General features: G+C 39.1%; 1 protein-coding gene across 3 annotated transcripts in view; it reads right to left on the bottom strand.

The window, feature by feature from the left end:
• Positions 1-3,653: 3,653 nt before the first annotated feature.
• mknk1 (MAPK interacting serine/threonine kinase 1) overlaps positions 3,654-18,722 on the bottom strand; it is a 59,484-nt gene continuing 44,415 nt past the window's right edge. For all 3 annotated transcript variants that reach the window (XM_043698979.2, XM_043698977.2, XM_087990524.1), the window contains 6 exons: positions 16,402-16,457; positions 12,464-12,559; positions 10,631-10,825; positions 7,009-7,173; positions 6,074-6,117; positions 3,654-4,935 (listed from right to left, as the gene is read on the bottom strand). In XM_043698979.2, coding sequence (XP_043554914.2) covers positions 4,689-4,935; positions 6,074-6,117; positions 7,009-7,173; positions 10,631-10,825; positions 12,464-12,559; positions 16,402-16,457 — 803 coding nt within the window. In that variant the 3' untranslated portion in view covers positions 3,654-4,688. The remainder of the gene's footprint in view (positions 4,936-6,073; positions 6,118-7,008; positions 7,174-10,630; positions 10,826-12,463; positions 12,560-16,401; positions 16,458-18,722) is intronic.

Below are 18,722 nucleotides of genomic sequence, written 5' to 3'. Positions count from 1 at the left end.
TGCATTGCTGTGGCTGACATTGTTATTCCAACTGAAGAACATCCATACATTCATACTCGGCACAATGCTGTAGCTCTTACAAATCCCTGCTATCTATCTATGGCATAGCGTCCAGTTGTTTTGAGCAGAAGATCAAGTAGTGTTCTCCTGGATAAAAGCTTACAAAGCAGACATGATCTGATGTGAAGGGGCTGCCTTGTGGTAGGTGATGTTGCACTGGACAACATAACACGGCATTCTGACCTCCACTCTTGGGAAGAGCACAGCAACACTGCCCCTTTCTTATTTTCATAGCATATTGAACACAAGCAACTGCAGCTCCTTGTATCTTTGCCACATCATGACAGAGTAGAAGTGGCTACTGCAGATGCTAGAGATTAGACTCAAGATTAGAGTGGTGCTGGAAAAGCATAGCAGGTCAGGCAGCACGAGGAGCAGGAAAATCGACATTTCAGGAAAAAGACCTTCATCAGGATGAAGGGCTTCATCATTCCTGATGAAGTGCTTTTGCCCAAAGTGAATCACAGGATCAAGTCCTTGAGTTTAAATGCTAACCCCCAGCCCCTCTCCACCACCACAAATTTTCATATTCCTTCTCCTCCCCAACCACATCAGTTTTAATTTTTATCCACATTCCAACCCACTTACTTAACTGGTCATCCACCCACTTTATATTTGAGCCTCAGAGATACATCATACCCAGTCCAAACAGTCTCACACTGTCTTTCCACTAGATCCTCAGTAGTGCTGATATTTAATGACCCTCCCACCCCCGGCCCGTAGAACCCCTTGCTCTCCTATGCTCTACCACTCTCACTCTTATATGGTGAGCTCACCCCCCCACTTCACAAGTATTATCCAACCTCCACTTCACCTCTTACTCTGAATAATTTAGTGAACAGACCCTCAGAACTTTCTTGACCAACTCTGACGAATGAACGAACCAGGATGATAATTGCGTAACTCTCCAACTGACTTACTGCAAATTCTCAACTCACTGAACTGAACCTGAAGGATTGACCATGGCCAACTCCTTGAAGTGCTGAGGTACAGAATCCCTGACCTTAGATGTCCTAAGTGGCTGACTGACCAAACATCTGGTCTGATGATGTTCAGATTATGCTATTATGCTACTATCACTGACTGAAGACCTTCCTTGACCTGACTAAGCACTACTCACTCCCCTCAGACTTTGAGAAATGGCTATTTGATTAAAACGCATGCAGTACATTTGCTGTACAAGCTATTGGCATATGGTGCAGGAGTTACATTGACATAGCATGGTGCTGTACAGCAACATACCATTCCTGATGAAGGGCTTTTGCCCGAAACATTGATTTTACTGCTCCTCGGATGCTGCCTGAACTGCTGTGCTTTTCCAGCCCCACAAATCCAGAACATGCCCACCCTCGAATGGTCACTCTGCCAACCATATCAAGCTGCCTAGCTTTGTGTTTGCACCAAATACACAATAAGTCAAAAATACTCTTAACCTTTAAGTTTGGAATGAGATGGCATGGCAAGGCTATGATGCTCCAAGTGCAAAGTGTCTGGGCACTAAGAAAACAAGTGAAGAACCTGAGACACACCCCGGTCCAATACACAAAATGGGTGCCTGTCCATGCATGGTGTCCTAGCAACATTATATGAAAGGTGTCAGTCATTCCAGAATGCAGCACTGAAGTGGAGAACTGTATCATAAGTGGGTGGGAGATGTTCAACAATCACATGGTGAAGTTGGTCCATGTTTGATGCCACCATCCACAAGAGGGTTAGAGAGGATGGATTTTTGCAGATGCTTACTGCCCATGGAGTTTAACCAGCGCTGTTGGGGCTGCTGTTCAAGTTGGTGTGTCAGAGGAGCAAGCAACAAATTAGAGCTGTCAGGTACTATCTTTTCACTTTCTTGTCAGGAATTGTCAGCATCTAAGTGCATGGGAAACTACAGATCAATGAGATGAAGAAATGTACTAATATACACTAGCAATAGTTGCACCATGCTCATTTTTCCAATCTCATCATGTCTTCCATACTGACTTACCATTGCCCACATTGCTCAGGGTGGGGAATATTCCACCCATCATTTTGATAGGGAACTCTCAATCTCAGCATTGTCAAGATTACACAAATATGATTGCTTCCCTTCATTGTGATGCTGCAACCGTTACTATCCATACTTAAAACTAATTCTTTTTAACAAAGCTATGGCAACAGATAGAAGGCACTAGATGCAGAAAACAAATCTCATTATTGTACTCGATCAAAGCAGGCACAGAAATCAACTTCTCTTTAAACTCTTGAACAGTTGTCAATGAAAAGTTGTGCAACATGCTGTGCAGCATCTGAAGGTAAACCTAGGTAAATATGGGTGTTTTGCATTATAAAACAAAGGTATTTATACTTGATATGAACAAACTCCCCATTTCAAAAGGAGGCGATGGCCTAGTGGCATCATACTAGACCTGAGATCCAGGTAATATTCTGGAGACCTGAGCTTAAATCCTGCCGTGGCAAAGCAGAAGGTGGAATTTGAATTCAATTTTAAAAATCTGGAATTAAGAGATTAATGACCATTGTCGATTGTCAGAAAAAAATCCATTTGGAGCAGGGAAGGAAAACGCCATCCTTATCTGGACTGGCCTACATGAGAGTCCTAACCCAGAGCAATGTGGTCGACTCCAAACTGCTCTCTGGGCATATTAGGCATAGGCATAATGCCAGAGATACCCTCAACCCATGAATGAGTTAAAAAAAATGTAAAGACTATACTGTTTTGATTTGTCTTTTCTCAGTGCTGAAATAATTTCATGTAAATATTTTAATGAGTGCATGAACAGAATGACATTCCCTGCTCACAGTTACCAAACGGAATCCCTCCTCCACGATTCCTGATGCTAATTTTTCCTTTTTTTCTTGTTTTTAAATAAACAAAATTAATGTTTTGTTAAATGGGTCAGAGGGAAAAAATACTACAGAATTTCAGTATTCTGCTGTATGAATGCCAATGATGAGTGAAACCTAAACATGCATTTATCCATTAGTGTTGAGGGAGGATGGGAGAGTGCTTTCAGCATCCAATCCTTTTGTCACAATGTCCAGTGTCAGCAAATACTAACAACTCCACATGGGAGCACTTGATGTTAATAGCTGTTTTGCAAACGTTACAAGCGATACAATTTGATACATTTGGGGAAATAGCACACACTGTGGAGCAGCTTATAGTGGAAGAAATTCATACAAACATACAAACAAGGAGCCTCGAGTCTGTTCTGCTGAAAGATGAAAGCTGTTTTGATTACTCCACATTCCAGCCTATTCCTGGAGAAGGGCAAGGACATAACAATTACACTATATACACTTCTCATGATATGCACAATGATATTCAAATCTATATATCATTAAAACAAAAAAAATTGTTCAATGTTTTAAGGTGGTGAAAACAATTTTAAGTATCATTTGAAAAAAATCACATCCTTTCAGAATACAAAAAAAAAGTTACCCAAAGAGCAGCATTGAAATTCACGTCAAGAATATCTATTGCATTCATACAAAACATAAGGTTTGCCATCCTTCATATTTTCCCAGTTGACAAGAGCACACTTACCACACATCCATTACTATTTAAAGGCGGCAATAACTCTACAGACAAGTGGAACTCTTCACCTGCAACTGTCAGATGCATTCTTTATTATACTTTCGACCTAAATACAAAGTCAGCTTTCTCCAAAGTTGAATAAAACCTTCATTCCCAGTAGGCCAAACACACACATACCATGTAAATATTATCTCCAATATGGATTCCCTTAGCTGAAATTAACGTATAGTACTGCTAAACCTCTCAAGGTAGATAATGATCGAATCCCAAATCCAGGCCCATGGCTGAACTAGAAGCAGGAACTGTTCCAAATTTATTGAGATAAGACTAGAAGATGACATTATTGTTTTATTCTTCTGGCTTTATATTCTATGTTTTGGTTTATTTTCTGTGTTTGAAGATAGCACTGGAGAGTAGTGATGTGAAACAACACTTTTTACTGTATTTGTTATAAATATGCATGACAATAAATCAATTCAAAGATCTTGATGTAGTTGTTGGGGTCACAATGTGAAAATTTGAAAAATATGCCATCATGTCAGCAGTGGGATGGTGGATGCTCAGAAACTGTTTAAGGCAGACAGACCATGATGTGTTGGGAGATCAGGGTCATGATTGGCAAAATGATGTGCAACTTGGTAAGTGTAGTGGTACACATACAGGAAATATGAACACTGAAATCTGAGATATAAAGTGACTGACTAAGTAAATGCTTTGCATTGACCTGAAGAGTAATCTCCTTTCTTTTGATGAATCCCTGAATCAGCTTTTGTTTATTTTTATCTTTCAGGAAGTTCAACTTAAAAGTATTTAAAGTAATGGCCAGATGTTAAAATAAAAAATAAATATGTTTATAACAATGTACAATGTTTAAAAATATTATCCTATAACCTCTCATTGTACAAAAATATTAAACTTAGCTGCTTGGTTGAGCAGGTAAATCATGTTTCCTTTAAATTAGAACTTTCATAGATTGAAGAACTACACAACTCATGTCCAAAACCACAGAAACATGAGCAGTCTGGTACTAACTATTAAACTATGCCATTACATCAGTGCAGTTCTGTATTGGATAAAATCTATTCGATATATATCAAGAAGTCCCATCACAGACACTCATTGTTGAGGCGAGTAACTGCCATTGTGAGGTTTTCTCAGCCTGTGTCTTGGCCCTGCGTTTGGCAAGTTTGGAATTGGAAGGAGGGGAAAGTCGCATAGAACAAACAGTCTTGATGATCGCTTCCTGTTCCCCTTGCATCTCCTCATCTTGCTGTGAAAGCTGTCTGTTGAAGGCAATGGCTTCTGCAGCAAAATCAGTCAGGTCCTTTGTGCTACTGTTTCTGGAGAACAAATATGACAATTGTATCTATAAGCTGGGAAATAATATTGATAATTCACTACATAATATCTTAAAATACACACGAACCAGCATAATCATTAAGGATATTACAGTGTAATGTAACAAGCTAAGACAGTAGCCTGCAATTATTAAATTCCAATATTAACTTAACCATGCAATTTGATGTCAACCATTACAGACTAACTAGGTCAACCAGAAAACACAAAGAAATCTCTATGTTTGTACAGATTCAACTGTTAAAGGACTTCCTTTTACAGAATGATAAAAGATACAAACAGGCTTGAATCAGAACATGCATAAAATCATTCCAAATCTGAATGATGTCTTCCCTTGTCAATACTTGGAGGAAGTAATGAAGAATATGCTTTCTCTAAGCAGAGATAAACCAAGCAGAATTAATGAGATTGATATAAATGAGACAGATTTGAAGTCTTAAACAGACTAAAAGTGTTTTAAAATAAATAGATCCTCAATAACACATAGTTACTTTCCCAGGAGACTGAGGGGGGCTTGGAAGGAGTTTTTCAGCACTGATGATCACTGCAAAGAGAATCACTGAACACTACACAGCAACTGGAAACAGTCAAGCATAATGCCCACATTGACAGGCTGACAGCCAGGTATGAGCAACATCAGTAATTCTAAGGAAGTGACCTGGCATTCAGAAACAGACTACAAACTGGCCATATTTGCAGGTTATGTCAAAGCAGGAGGAGCAGTAAAATTTGATGAGGTGGCTAAAATTACAAAATGAGTGGACAAAATATGTAAGTGCAAAAATTGCAAAAGAATAAATATGACTATTGAATCTATAAGCTGGATAAAAACATTGGTAATTGGCTGCATAATATCTTAAAGTACATATTAAGCAGCAATATATGTCACTCTTATAAATGACAACAAAATTGATCAAGATTATGTTAAAAGTCAAAAAAGCCAAAAGAACGTGCAACTGTATAACCACACGGTAGAAGTCAGAGAATGCCACAACAAAACTGCGTCTGGTATCATATCTTGTTCTAATTTCCAGGATATAATCAAGAAGTGGAGGGAGTACAAAGATTCATGAAGTTGATCAGAGCATCGCACTTAATAGGAAAGGTTAGAAAGCTCCTTGCCTTTGTAGTAGTTGTGGTGTCGGCAGACGTTTTTCTGGCGCATTCTACAAAGAAGAGAATTATTATTATTTTCATTGCAAAAGCATTTTCCGAGACTGTTCTTTTGTTAAAATCAATGAAGGTTACTTTATAAAGGGAACATGATATCAAATTACTGCACAGATAAAGTAGCACTTGTGAATGAATGCAAAACCATAGGAATAGTTCACTGGGGGCAACTTTTACACTACAGTACCTAGTATTGTTTGCTGTGTACTTTAATACTGACTAATAAAGTAGACACACTTAATGCGTCTTCTTATAAGATGGTCTTCTCAAAGTATGTTAGAAACTAAATTATAAGAGCATCGAATTCTAATTGCTGAATCAATCTAATCACGCTTCAGAGGGCATTAACCAACTGATCAGTTGTCAGGGTGACTCAATTGGTGTTATGCAGTAAATAGATTAATGTTTCCAGAAACTAACAAATGTTTTTGTTATTAAATAGTTAGTTAGTTTATTTGTGATCTCAAGTAATAATCCATACCAAAACAAGATGTTTAACAATAAAAGTAGTGAGCATATCTTGCTCTGTATCATTTTTGATAGCTAATTTCAATTCTTTCAACAAACATGAACGCATGAAGATTCAAAGTATGGGATTTCTCAAGTGAAATGATTTTTTTTTTTACCAGTTACTGAATAATGGTTGGATTGGGTTTATGGCTGTAGCACATATCACTCGCATATGGAGAAAGTAGAAAATGTTGAGCTTGGTCTTGACTATTTATTACTCTTTAAATAGTTTCTCAGCTTCACTGTACCAAAAATCACCAATAAACCAATTGAAGTGTCTTTTGTGACATGACTTCCGTCCAGAAGTGATACAGCAGTGCATTAAACAATTTGGCCAAATAATCCCATTCTAATTCTATTTTAACATGTGTACTTACCCCCTGCACCCAGGGATGTTGAAGAACTTGTCCAGCACTGAGCCTATCCTTTGCATCACGCATCAACAACTTACGAATCAAATCCTTGGCCCCATCAGAGATATGAGCCCAATCCTTCTCAGGGAACTCATATTTACCTTCCTGTATGCTCTCAAATAGTATGTTCTGTAGGCCAAAGAACATCATATTCTAATCGATTGTTGTGCCTTTAACAGAATATACTATCACTAATACCAAAACTCTTCCAGTGGTTTAACCTGTAAAGACACTGAATGAATAGCTCAGCCACTGACAGATCGAATCCAGTTTCTGTTATTCCCTGATCTGAGCTGGTGTACCAAGAACTCCAGGTAGTAAGGGGAACTATCAGCCTCTTGTTTAACCAGATGATATAGTTTAGTTTCAATAGTCTGCACTGAAACTAGGATGTCAACCCTCACAATTTAGGCACAAGCAAAAAGAGTTCTAATGGAAACCATAATCCTACTCCAGGTATAGTAGTTTGGTGGTTATGTTAGTGGACTAGAAATCTTCCTGGAGACTAGAGTTCAAATCCCAAACTAGCCAGTTGGGAAACAACCTGGAATTAGCAGCTAACATCAGTGATGACGACCATGGAACTACCAAGTTGTCATTAAAGCTCAACTGGTTCACTAATACCATTTTAGGGAAGGAAATCTGCTGTTCGTATCTGGTTAGCTAGGTCCAGACCCATTGCAATGTGGTTGACTCTTAACTCTCCTCTAAAGTGATCTAGTAAGCCAGTCACTTGCATCAAAAACTTGTGACGAACTCTTGCAGTTCAATAAGATGGCTCAGCACCTTCTTCAAGGGCAATTAGGGATGGGTAAGAAATGCTGGCCTGGTCAGTGACATTTACACCTTGTGACTGAATAGAATAAAAATATTTTTAAAAGGAAGATTAGAACATTGATATAATAAGTATTTGCTTTTTAGATCAAACGCTACGTTACAAAGCAACTACCAATCAATATGAATGTTCGAGAAAGGTTACAAGTCACAATGGTACATGAATGAAAACTGCTTAGTACTTTTAGCCAAAAGAATGGCTCAGTTTAACAATGCTTTTGAGGTGCATTAGAATCCTTGCCAATTTGTGGCACCATTTCAAATCAGGTGACTTTTTCTGATGTTAAGGTGAAGGAAGTCAAACCCTAACGGCACTGAAAATGTTTGAAGACCTGGTCTAACTCTCAAAGGAAAGGAACAAGCTGAGAATATCACCATCCTCCTCTAGAAAGCTTTTCTTTCAATACATTTAATACATTTCAGCCAGATTAAAATATTGTCAATGATTTTTAAATGATTTCTACAACAAAGAGAGTACTAAGATGGGGTTCATGACTTAGCAGTACAGAGTGGAACAGTGTGTATTGTCTATGTAAGACGATATAAAATCTAAATGATAAAGAACTTTAATAAAGAAAGCATGGAATTCACAGCTGGTGAAGCAGTCAAATGCAACATTAATAGAACAGTGCAGCACAGTACAGGCCCTTCGGCCCACGATATTGTGCCGAGCATTTATCTCAATCTAAGATCAATCTAGCCTACATACCCCTCAATTCACTGCCATCCAGGTGTTTGTCCAGCAGTCGCTTAAATGTCCCTAATGTCTCTGACTCTACCACCACTGCTGGCAGTGCATCCCAGCACCCACTACTCTCTGCATAAAGTGTAACAGCATTGGGAAAAATAGAAAACTTTTTAAAATTTATAATTGAATCCAATACTTAAATTCAAAAATTGTTGCAGTTCAATATTTAAGTAGGACATCCATAACTTAAAGGAACATTTACCTCAAAACCCAGAGTTAGCAGAAGCCTGGTGAGTTAGCAAGATACCTCTGATGCAAGTTAGGGGGAGGAAAATCATTACCTCGCTCTAACAGCCATAACTTTTACTTTGAAAGATGCTGAAGGGCTGTTTACTTCTGCTTTTCAAGTTACAGAACTGAATTTCTTACATACAGTAGTTATACCCCAATTCCAAGTACATCCGTTCACCTTTAGTTTCCCATTAAAATTGCATAATTTCTAATTTCCAGGCCAGTTCAATCCCCCTTCCTTTTTGAAGAAAGGCAATGTTGGTTCAAGTGGAAAGTGCTCATGATGATCAGTTTTCATGATTCATCTAACTATATTTCAAGACTGGGATATTAACAATAATTCAGTTTAACGTTACATTTGTCAAAAATTCAGTTGACTGCAACTTAGGGCTATTTTAAACCTCTTTCATAAAATGTTGTACAATGGTAACTTTTCGTTATGGTTTGTGAAACCATTTTATCAATGTTTTAACCTGTGGTAAGCTTTACCGTGGAATGGATCTCTCTTATCAGAAGTTACATTAAAGTTTTAAAGTTAGTTTAAACCTTACTGCACAATAAATTTTACTTACTATTCTATTAGGGTGTACACTATTTCTGTATTGATTTATCCTACTTTATGCCAACTCAAAATCTTAATATGAAAAAACATTTGTCAGTTGAATAATGAGCAAAAAGTCATTCAAGAAATAGTACCATTGTCAGAACTTTTAAAATTTCATAAATACGATAAATTTGATATTTTGTTACAAAGACCCATTTTGAATAAAAAAAAACATTTCTCAACTTCATGACAAACAGAAAATCTGTTTATCTAGTTCTAACATCCTAATTAAATCTAAATAAACGCTTTACAAATTAACTCAGTCACTTTACTCCAGTAAAATACTTCACATCCAACAGAACCATCTGTCCCCCACGGGTGTTCGTCTCAGTTTGTTTTCAAATTTTTACTTTTATTGTTAGAATGTTTTTCTCAACGAGAATTGTTTAATCGATTTGCTAATTCTTGTATTAGAATTGTTTTGTTTCTTAGTTTGAATAAAAGCGTTCTTTTAAAAAACAAATCACCTCGGAAATACAGGAAAGAACACTTCAGTAAAGGCAGAAAACATGAACAAATTGAAGTATAGTAATAATAAAACGAGTGATCAAGTCAGTGAAAACAGAAAAAGCAATCTCATGAACTCTCAGTAAAAAATATGTTGCAATTATACTTGAACTCTGTGGAAAAATAATTGGACTAAAACTACTGAAGAAAATAGAGAGAAATTATGGAATGTCAAGGAGATTATTGCGACCTTTCCAAAGGTATTAGTCAAAAAATGTATCATGAAGAGACACTACAGCACCCCCCTCACCCCACCCCAAAAAGAAGAATTTAGAGAGAACAGAAACTCTGAAGGTTGTACAACAGGCAATAAGCCCCAAGAGTACACAGAATTGAAGCACAAGTAGCTAAAGAGGAGTCTGAAGTGATAATTTACCACATTAACAAATGAGAACAGCTTTGGACATTGGCAGTAATGCCAGTTTCCAGGTAAATAAAGAACTGCAACAATGTGTTGTATTAATCTGATTAGGATGCTTGAGAAACTATTTACCAGATACTGTGACATCTGTAACATAAAACATGTGTGAGAATATTCATACCTAATACAGCAACATATTTCTGTAGTTAGCACATCGCCTTTAACACTTTTTATCTCCCATAAATAAAGCTAATTTCTCATTCTTTAATAATTTATTTGCAGATATGTTATACAGTCTTACCCGACAAGCAATGCAGGCCTCGCCTCTGTCCCAGCCGCAGTCTGTTCCACAGTTCCCCACGAAGGGTGGGTTGCCACTCAGCATGATGTACAGTATTACTCCAAGGCTCCATAAGTCACAACGCTTATCATAAAATGATGCGTCCTCTGTGAACGTCTCTACGACTTCAGGAGCCATGTATTCCACAGAACCACACTGAGAACATTAATGCAGTTATTAGAAATTAAAACCTGAGACAGTTGAGCATTAATTTCTCATCCAGCTGTCAAAATAAGACTAAGTTCGAGCATCACATTAATCTAGGCTGAGTTATATTTTGGAGATGGATAATCATGCAAGAATGATCGCCACAGGCCATTCGGATAGTTTTTACTCTCTGACACCATTCCACGTTTAGCATCTCACCTAAAGTTGGACTGCATAAAGGCAGACCTGCCAGCATGAAATTTACAAGCAATTTTGTACTGTTGCAGTGCAGTAGCAGGCTCTTCCACTGAAAACCCTTAACAGTAAACCAGCTAAGAAAAGATAATGCCCCAAATTCTTAGGTCAGAGGCAAAAACCTGCATGACTCTTCCACATGGAACAACACGACTCCTTAACTACAGGAACCTTTACTGTGACAGGAGTCTGAAAATCAGGAAGGAGAAGTTTGAATTAGTTAATTCAATGTCAATCATGCATAGAAGGTAAAATAAGAAGAATGAAGGGATTAAGAGAGATAACAGCCGGAAAGGAAAGTTTGTTTTTAATTCTCCAACAACAATTAAGATCTAAAGGAATGAGAGACTTCACTGTAAAGGTTAATTTTTAATAGAGAGGTTGCTTGGCAATAATTGAGACTCCACACATCAACACTTGAATGGACAAGTACTAACTTTTTCTGGTGTGTATGATAGGAAATTACCTAGCTTAACATTAACAAATGGAACAGTCTTAAGTCTCTCGGAGTCTCACCATTATAAAAACTTCTGGAGCAACGGGATTTAAACAGCTTCCTGATTTCTGCATTTGACAGTTGCTTGCCAAAAGTTCATGTCTGGTTTATTCTTCAATACCAAATACTAGTGCAGAACATCAGTAATGCTGAAAAGACATGCTGTCAAATCTTTTCATCTTGCACCCATCAGAACAGAATCACAAACAAACTAAACTTCAAAAGGATCATTTTGAGGTGGCACAGTGGCTCAGTGGTTAGCACTACTGCCTTACAGCACCAGGGTCCTGGGTTCGATCCCCCCCTCTGGTAATTGTGTGGGTGGCATTGGCATTTGCACATTCTCCCCATGTCTGCCAGGGCTTCTGCCAGGTGCTCCAGTTTCCTCCCACAGTCTAAAGATGTGCAAGCTAGGTGGATTTGTCATGCTAAATTACCCATGCGTAGGTTAAGTACATTAGCCAACAGACATGCAGGGTTACAGGGATAGGGTAGGGGGATGAGTCTGGTTGGGATGCTCATCAGTTGGTCGGTATGGACATATTGGGCCAAATGGCCTATTTCCACACTGTGCAGATTCCTAGAACACGTTGTACTGCACGAGATAAGTGAACATACTGGTTGGCAAGTGGACTTGCAGTGTGGCTCACTCACACATACTAGAAGCCACCGATATTTATCAGCAGGACCCTATCCTTTGTAAATAGAAGGAACATGTCTGCATATTGTATCTGCTTTAACTGCACACAAATCAGGGGGAGTAGCCTTTCCCTGAGGCATATCCCATTTCAATGCCCCAGACAGAATCAACTTGCCTGGTTTGAATGTAAACAAAAACATCAGAGTTTAGGAAATGCACTATAGTTTAAAAAGAAGCCATAATGATATTTACATACCGGCGTCATCAGCTCAGGCGTTGAAATGGGAGTACATGCGCTGCTCAACTTTACCCCACTGCCAAGGTCAAAGTCGCAAATCTTCACTGGGGATATCTAGGGAAAGGAATGAGAGAAGGGAAAGGGAGGAGAGAGAAAGGGGGAGGGAGGGGCAGGCAGAAGAAAGTGAGAGGGGCAGGTGGAGGGAGAGACACAGGCAGAAAGAAAGATGCAGGCAGAGAAGGGGGAAGGGAGGTGCAAGCAGAAAGACAGACATGAATTTATGATTAAATTGTCAGTTTCCAGCAAGCATTGAGAATTTCATTTTCAAATTAAGAAGCAATGTGCAAAAGTAACAAGGATGTAGATTTCTACTAACAGAAAGGCAGTCTGTTAGATTGGGATCCCAAATACTTCAAATTGTTCTTCTACAGCTTATGTCTCAAAGAAACTGCTCCCAACTTGCAGAGTTTCAAAAATGTCTCAAAACAGAACGTGACTTCAATTTTATAAATGCAAACATTTATAGCACAGGAAGAGAACAAAAAGACCATCCTGTCTGAGCTGGTCAACAAATATATGACTACACTAATCCCATTCTCACCTCGTGGCTCACAGTCCTGAAGGCTATAGCAACGCGGGTGAACATCTAAAACGAGACTTTGACTCAACCAGTCTTTCAGGCAGTAAGTTCAGGACTCCCCACAGCCTCTGGGTGAAAAGAATTCTCAATTCTTCTACCTCTTACTTTTGATGGTATGCTCTCTGGTTACTGATCCTGTACTAATGGAATAGATGCCTTCCTATCCACTCAATCTGTGCTCTTCATAATCAGGATCTCTCTTAACCTTCATATCACCAAAGGAAATAACTCCACCTACCCAGTCTTGCCTCTTAGCTCAGATCATCCAGTCCAGATAGCATTCTGCTATTGCATTCAATGCCTTGTTTAATAAAAGCAAGTGTCTATTATGCCTTAACTACTTTTTCTACTAGCCCTGCAACCTTCAATGATCTGTGGATACGCACACCAAGGTTCCTCTGATCTGCAGTTCTTTCCATGATCCTACCATTTGTAATGCAACCTCTTGCTTGTTAGCCCTTCCCAAGTGCATTACCGCATATATTCCCAGGTGGCATTCCAGTGGCCACTGTTCTGCCAACGTGACTGTCTGTTGATGTCCTCCTACACTTTATGGCTATCCTCTCATTTTATGAAGTTAACATTATTATTCATAGTGCACAAGGAAATAGACGTATATGCCTTGACGTGCACCACTCCACATCATGCAACGGAGCAAGGCAATGATTCAGGCCTCCCTGGGCTACAGCTGTTACAAGGATTGAACCTGCACCAGTCACATCATTCTAGTAATCCGCCAACTGAACTAACAAATCCCCATAAAAACCAAAAGAACTGCAGGTGCTGTTCTTGACAGTCACTCAATCCAAAATGCTAACTCTGATTTCTCTCGACAGATGCTGCCAGACCTGCTGAGCTTTTCCAGCAATCTCGGTTTTTGTAACAAATCCCCATGCTTTGTGAAACAAAAGTACACATCTTGTACAGTCAGAGATATACAGCACAGAAACAGACCCTTCGGTCCAACTCACCCATGCCGACCAGATATCCCAACACAATCTAATCCCACCTGCCAGCATCCGGCCCATATCCCTCCAAATCCTTCCTATTCATATACCCACCCAGATGCCTTTTTAATGTTGCAATTGTACTAGCCTCCACCACTTCATCTGGCAGCTCATTCCATATACGTACCACATTATGTGTGGAAAAAGTTGCCACTTAAGTCTCTTTTATATTTTTCCCCACTTACCCTAAACCTCTAGTTCTGGACTCCCCCACCCCAGGGAAAAGACTTTGTCTATTTATCCTAGCCATGCCCTTCATGATTTTATAAACCTCTATATGATGATCACCCCTCAGCCTCCAATGCTCCAGGGAAAACAGCCCTAGCCTACTCAACCTCTCCTCATTGTTCAAATCCTCCAACCCTGGCAACATCCTTGTAAATCTTTTCTGAACAGTTTCAAGTTTCACAACATCTTTCCGATAAGGAGACCAGAATTGCACACAATATTCCAATAGTGGCCTAACCAATGTCCTGTACAACTGCAACATGACCTCCCACCTCCTGTACTCGATACTCTGACTGATAAAGGAAAGCATACCAAATGCCTTCTTCACTATCCTATCTACCTGCGACTCTACTTTCAAGGAGCTATGAACCTGCACTGCAAGCTCTCTCTGTTCAGCAACACTCCCTAGGACCTTACCATTAAGTGTATAAGCCCTGCTAAGATTTGCTTTCCCAAAATGTAGCACCTCACATTTATCTGAATTATACTCCATCTGCCACTTCTCAGCCCATTGGCCCATCTGATCAAGATCCTGTTGTAATGTGAGGTAACCTTCTTTGCTGTCCACTACACCTCCAATTTTGCCAACGGAATCTTGCCAACACTGGCAAATGACTGACGAAAACTGCAAGAGGAAGTGCATTCATCCACTTGTAAATACATTGCTACTAAAGATACTGACTGCACGTTTAACTGAAATGCAGCAGCACTATTTTAAGGATTAATTATATGCTTAATTCACCAGAATAATAGATTTATTTCAGTAACTGTTTAGTTATTATTTAATTTGCTCCTATTTTTAGCTAAGTGCAAGCTCCAGTCTCAAAGAGGTTATTACAGTTCATTGTGTTAAGGCAAAAAGATAAGGATTTAAAAAAAAAACTTTCTTCTGCACAGTAGGCAAAATAACTATGGTCAAGGTAATAAACCTCCAGTGATTAATTCACTCTTCCAAAATAATTAAACATTTGGTACCCTGGTATAGGACCTAATTGAAATTTTACAAAAGGACTGGCCCTTTAAGACCAGAGAAGTGGAGCAATGTTTCAGAGAAAGTTAAATCTATTAATGCACCAGTAGTCACTCTCTAAAACTAGCAAAGTTGTAATCTAACATTGTATTTAAAAAACCACTAAAAGCTGACTTGAAATAAATATAAAATATCACAGCCACAATGTACAAATCCAATGACTAAGCAGGAATATGTACCTGCAAGTTCCTACCCAAACCGCAATCAAATCTGGCTTTGAAATGCTGCAATTCATAATAACTGGCAATTCATTGGGCTTATCCAGTGGACATCTGAGTTCTACATCAGATGTAGTTTCATTCATAAATGAAGAAAAGATGGAATTAGGAATTATTCAGTGTACATAGCTCCAAACTAACATCATTAGAATTTTGGTCAAATGATAATGTGTATGTGTGCTGGACTGCACACAAGATAGCTTAAAATCATAACATGATTTACAAGTTCCACAGGTATTATACAGGCATCCACGCTGGCTGCATCTAACATCTATTTAAGGAACAACGTAAACCTGGCAAGGAACATCAGCCAACATGCTGGCATTTTGTTTAATCTAATGTCCCTGGAGCAGTTTGTACATATTTTGAAATTATAAGCCATTGAATTTTAATGAAGTCTAAAACTGAATTAGCAAACTGGCATCCACGTGACTCAGGCACTCATGGTTCAGAATCAATCTGCATTCCTTTTCTTTGAATCTATCTCCATCACTCCATATTTCCTATCTCACTGATGCTTTTTTCAGCTTTTTGCTGTCTATTCTCATGCACACTAACTGTACAGTTTCTAAAGAAAAGTAGTTTGAAATTTTGAAAAAGGGCATAAAAACCTACATGAATAGTCATTTTTTTATTAACCAAAGGAGCTAACCATCTCAACAGCTAATTTCAGTTATTGAAATGCAAAGTGAGCAGCATTCCCTTACAGGAGGGAAGCATCAAGTTCAGTTTGGAAAACATCTCAGTGACACAAGTAATCAGCATACCCTTTAACAAACGTACTCAATATGATGTCAAGTTGTACAGGTAAACTGGTACAACAGACATTTTACCTGTTCTGCAAATTCACAAAGGATGTTCTCTGGCTTCAGATCTCTATGCGCTATACCTTCACAGGGAGAACAAGAAGTTAATTACATAAATCAGAGACACAAGAATTCTATCAGACACCTTAAATATTGCATAGTAAGGAATACATTTCCCTAAGCTGTTTGCAGTGAAAGTCTGACACACCCAATCTGCATTGTTGCTGCTATACTAGTCGATAACTAACTTGTGCCATCTTGGAGGATAACATCCTCCAAGAAAAAATAAATATTTCAAGCAGTGAATACTGGAAGCACTCAGCAGGGCAAGAAGGATCTGTGAAGAGACAGAAATAAAAATTAATGTTCCAGGATTAACAACCTTTCCTCAGAACCAGTTCCTGTTGTCCGACCTGAATATTTCCAGCATTCTGTTTTTATTTCAGATTTTGTCCATCTGCACAATTGCTTTTATGTTTTTCATTTTGAATAAAATCAAACTTTAAATTAACAATTTTGAATACAATAAAAACACCTGATATTGTCAGTGCCCAGATTTGGTCAATGCAGCCACAAAACAGGCATCAGTGATTTAAATAGGATTTTAAAAAGTACTTAAAACATTGATTTTATTGTTGGCACATGTATTGAGATTCAGTGAAAAGTGTTGTTTTGTGTGCTACATAGGCAGATCATACTATACAAAGTGCATCAGGGTAGCAGAACAGAGTGCAGACTACAGTATTACAGCTGCAGAGAAGGTGCACAGAGAGAAATCAGAGTTAATATTTGAGAGGTTCATTCAAAAGTCTGATAACTGTAGGGAAGAAGTTATCCTTGGATCTATTTATACATGTATTAAATATTTATGTCTTCTGCCCCATGGAACAGAGTATAGCCGGAATGGGAGGGGTCTTTGATTATGTTAATTGCTTTCCTGAGGCAGTGGGAATTATAGGTGGAGTCAATGGATGAAAGACTGATTTGCCTGATGAACTGGGCTGTGTTCATGACTCTCTGTAGTTTCTTACAGTCTTGGGAAGAGCTGTTGCCATACCAAGCTGTAATGCATCCAATCGAGAGTGAAATTCTGGAAAAGCACAGCAGGTCAGGCAGCATCCAAGGTGCAGTAGAACCAATGTTTCGGGCATAAGCCCTTCACCAGGAATGAGGCTTGTGGGTTGGAGAGGTGAGAGATAATTGGGAGGGGAGTGGGGTTGTTTCGGGGGGGGGTGAGGTAGCTGAGAATGCGATAAGTAAATGAAGGTGAAGGAGAGGAGGGCGGAGCGGATGGATGGGAAAGGTGATGGACAGGTCAGGAGGGCTGTGCAGAGTTGAGGGCTTAGGACTGGGATAAATGTGGAGGAACCTGTTGATATCCACATTGATTCCATGTGGTTGCAGAGTCCCAAGGCAGAATATGAGGCGTTCTTCCTCCAGGCATCGGATAGTAAGGGTTTGGCGATGGAAGCGGCCCAGGACCTGCATTCCTGTGGTGCATCCAGATAGGATGCTTTCTATGATGCATCTATAAAGATTGGTAAGAGTCCTTGTGGACATGCCAAATTTTCTTAGCTTCCTGAGGCAGTAGAGGCGTGCTTTCTCGATTGTCACGTTGACATGGATGGACCAGGACAGATTGTTAGTGATCATTACCCCCAGGAACTTGAGGCTGTCGACCATCTCCACCTCAGCACTGATGCAGACAGGTGTGCCCTCCACTCCGCTTCCTGAAATCAATGACCACCCTTCATTTTGCTAGTGTTGATGGAGAGATTTTGTCTTTACACCATGCTGCAAAGCACTCAATCTCTTTCCTGTAATCTGTCTTGTCACTGCTTGAGATCCAACCTACAATGGTGGTGTCATCAGCAAATTTGTAAATGGAGTTGGGGTGGAATTTGGCAACACAGTCATGACTGCGTGAGGAGTATAATAGGGGGCTGAGTATGCAGCCTTGCAGGGCACCTGATTATGGTCGAGGTGGTGTTGCTATCTATTCCTACTAATTACAGTCTATGGGTCAGAAAGTAGAGGATTCGGTTACAGAGGGAGGAGCCGAGACCTAGGCCTCTGAGTTTAGAGGTGGATTTACAGTATAGGTGGAACTGTAATCAATAAAGAAGCCTGACATAGGTACTCTTGTTATCCAGATGTTCTAATAGATATCACTCAATCTGTTTTATATCACAGGTTACAAATGGGAACAAGGAGAAAATTATGGGAGATCCAACTACAATGTTTTAGTTTTCTTCAATATACTGGGTGGCACTCAAACTACAACGTTGCAAATACTATTGCCCATTTTAAAAAGGGGATGAGTATAATGCTGCAACTCCAAATCGATC

The sequence above is a fragment of the Chiloscyllium plagiosum genome, unplaced genomic scaffold, assembly GCF_037043375.1.
Source record: "Chiloscyllium plagiosum isolate Xiang-an unplaced genomic scaffold, Cpla_swu_hap1 HiC_scaffold_9, whole genome shotgun sequence".
NCBI lineage: Eukaryota > Metazoa > Chordata > Chondrichthyes > Orectolobiformes > Hemiscylliidae > Chiloscyllium > Chiloscyllium plagiosum.
The sequence above is the reverse complement of the archived record's forward strand: the minus strand, read 5'-3'. Positions and strand labels throughout refer to the sequence as shown.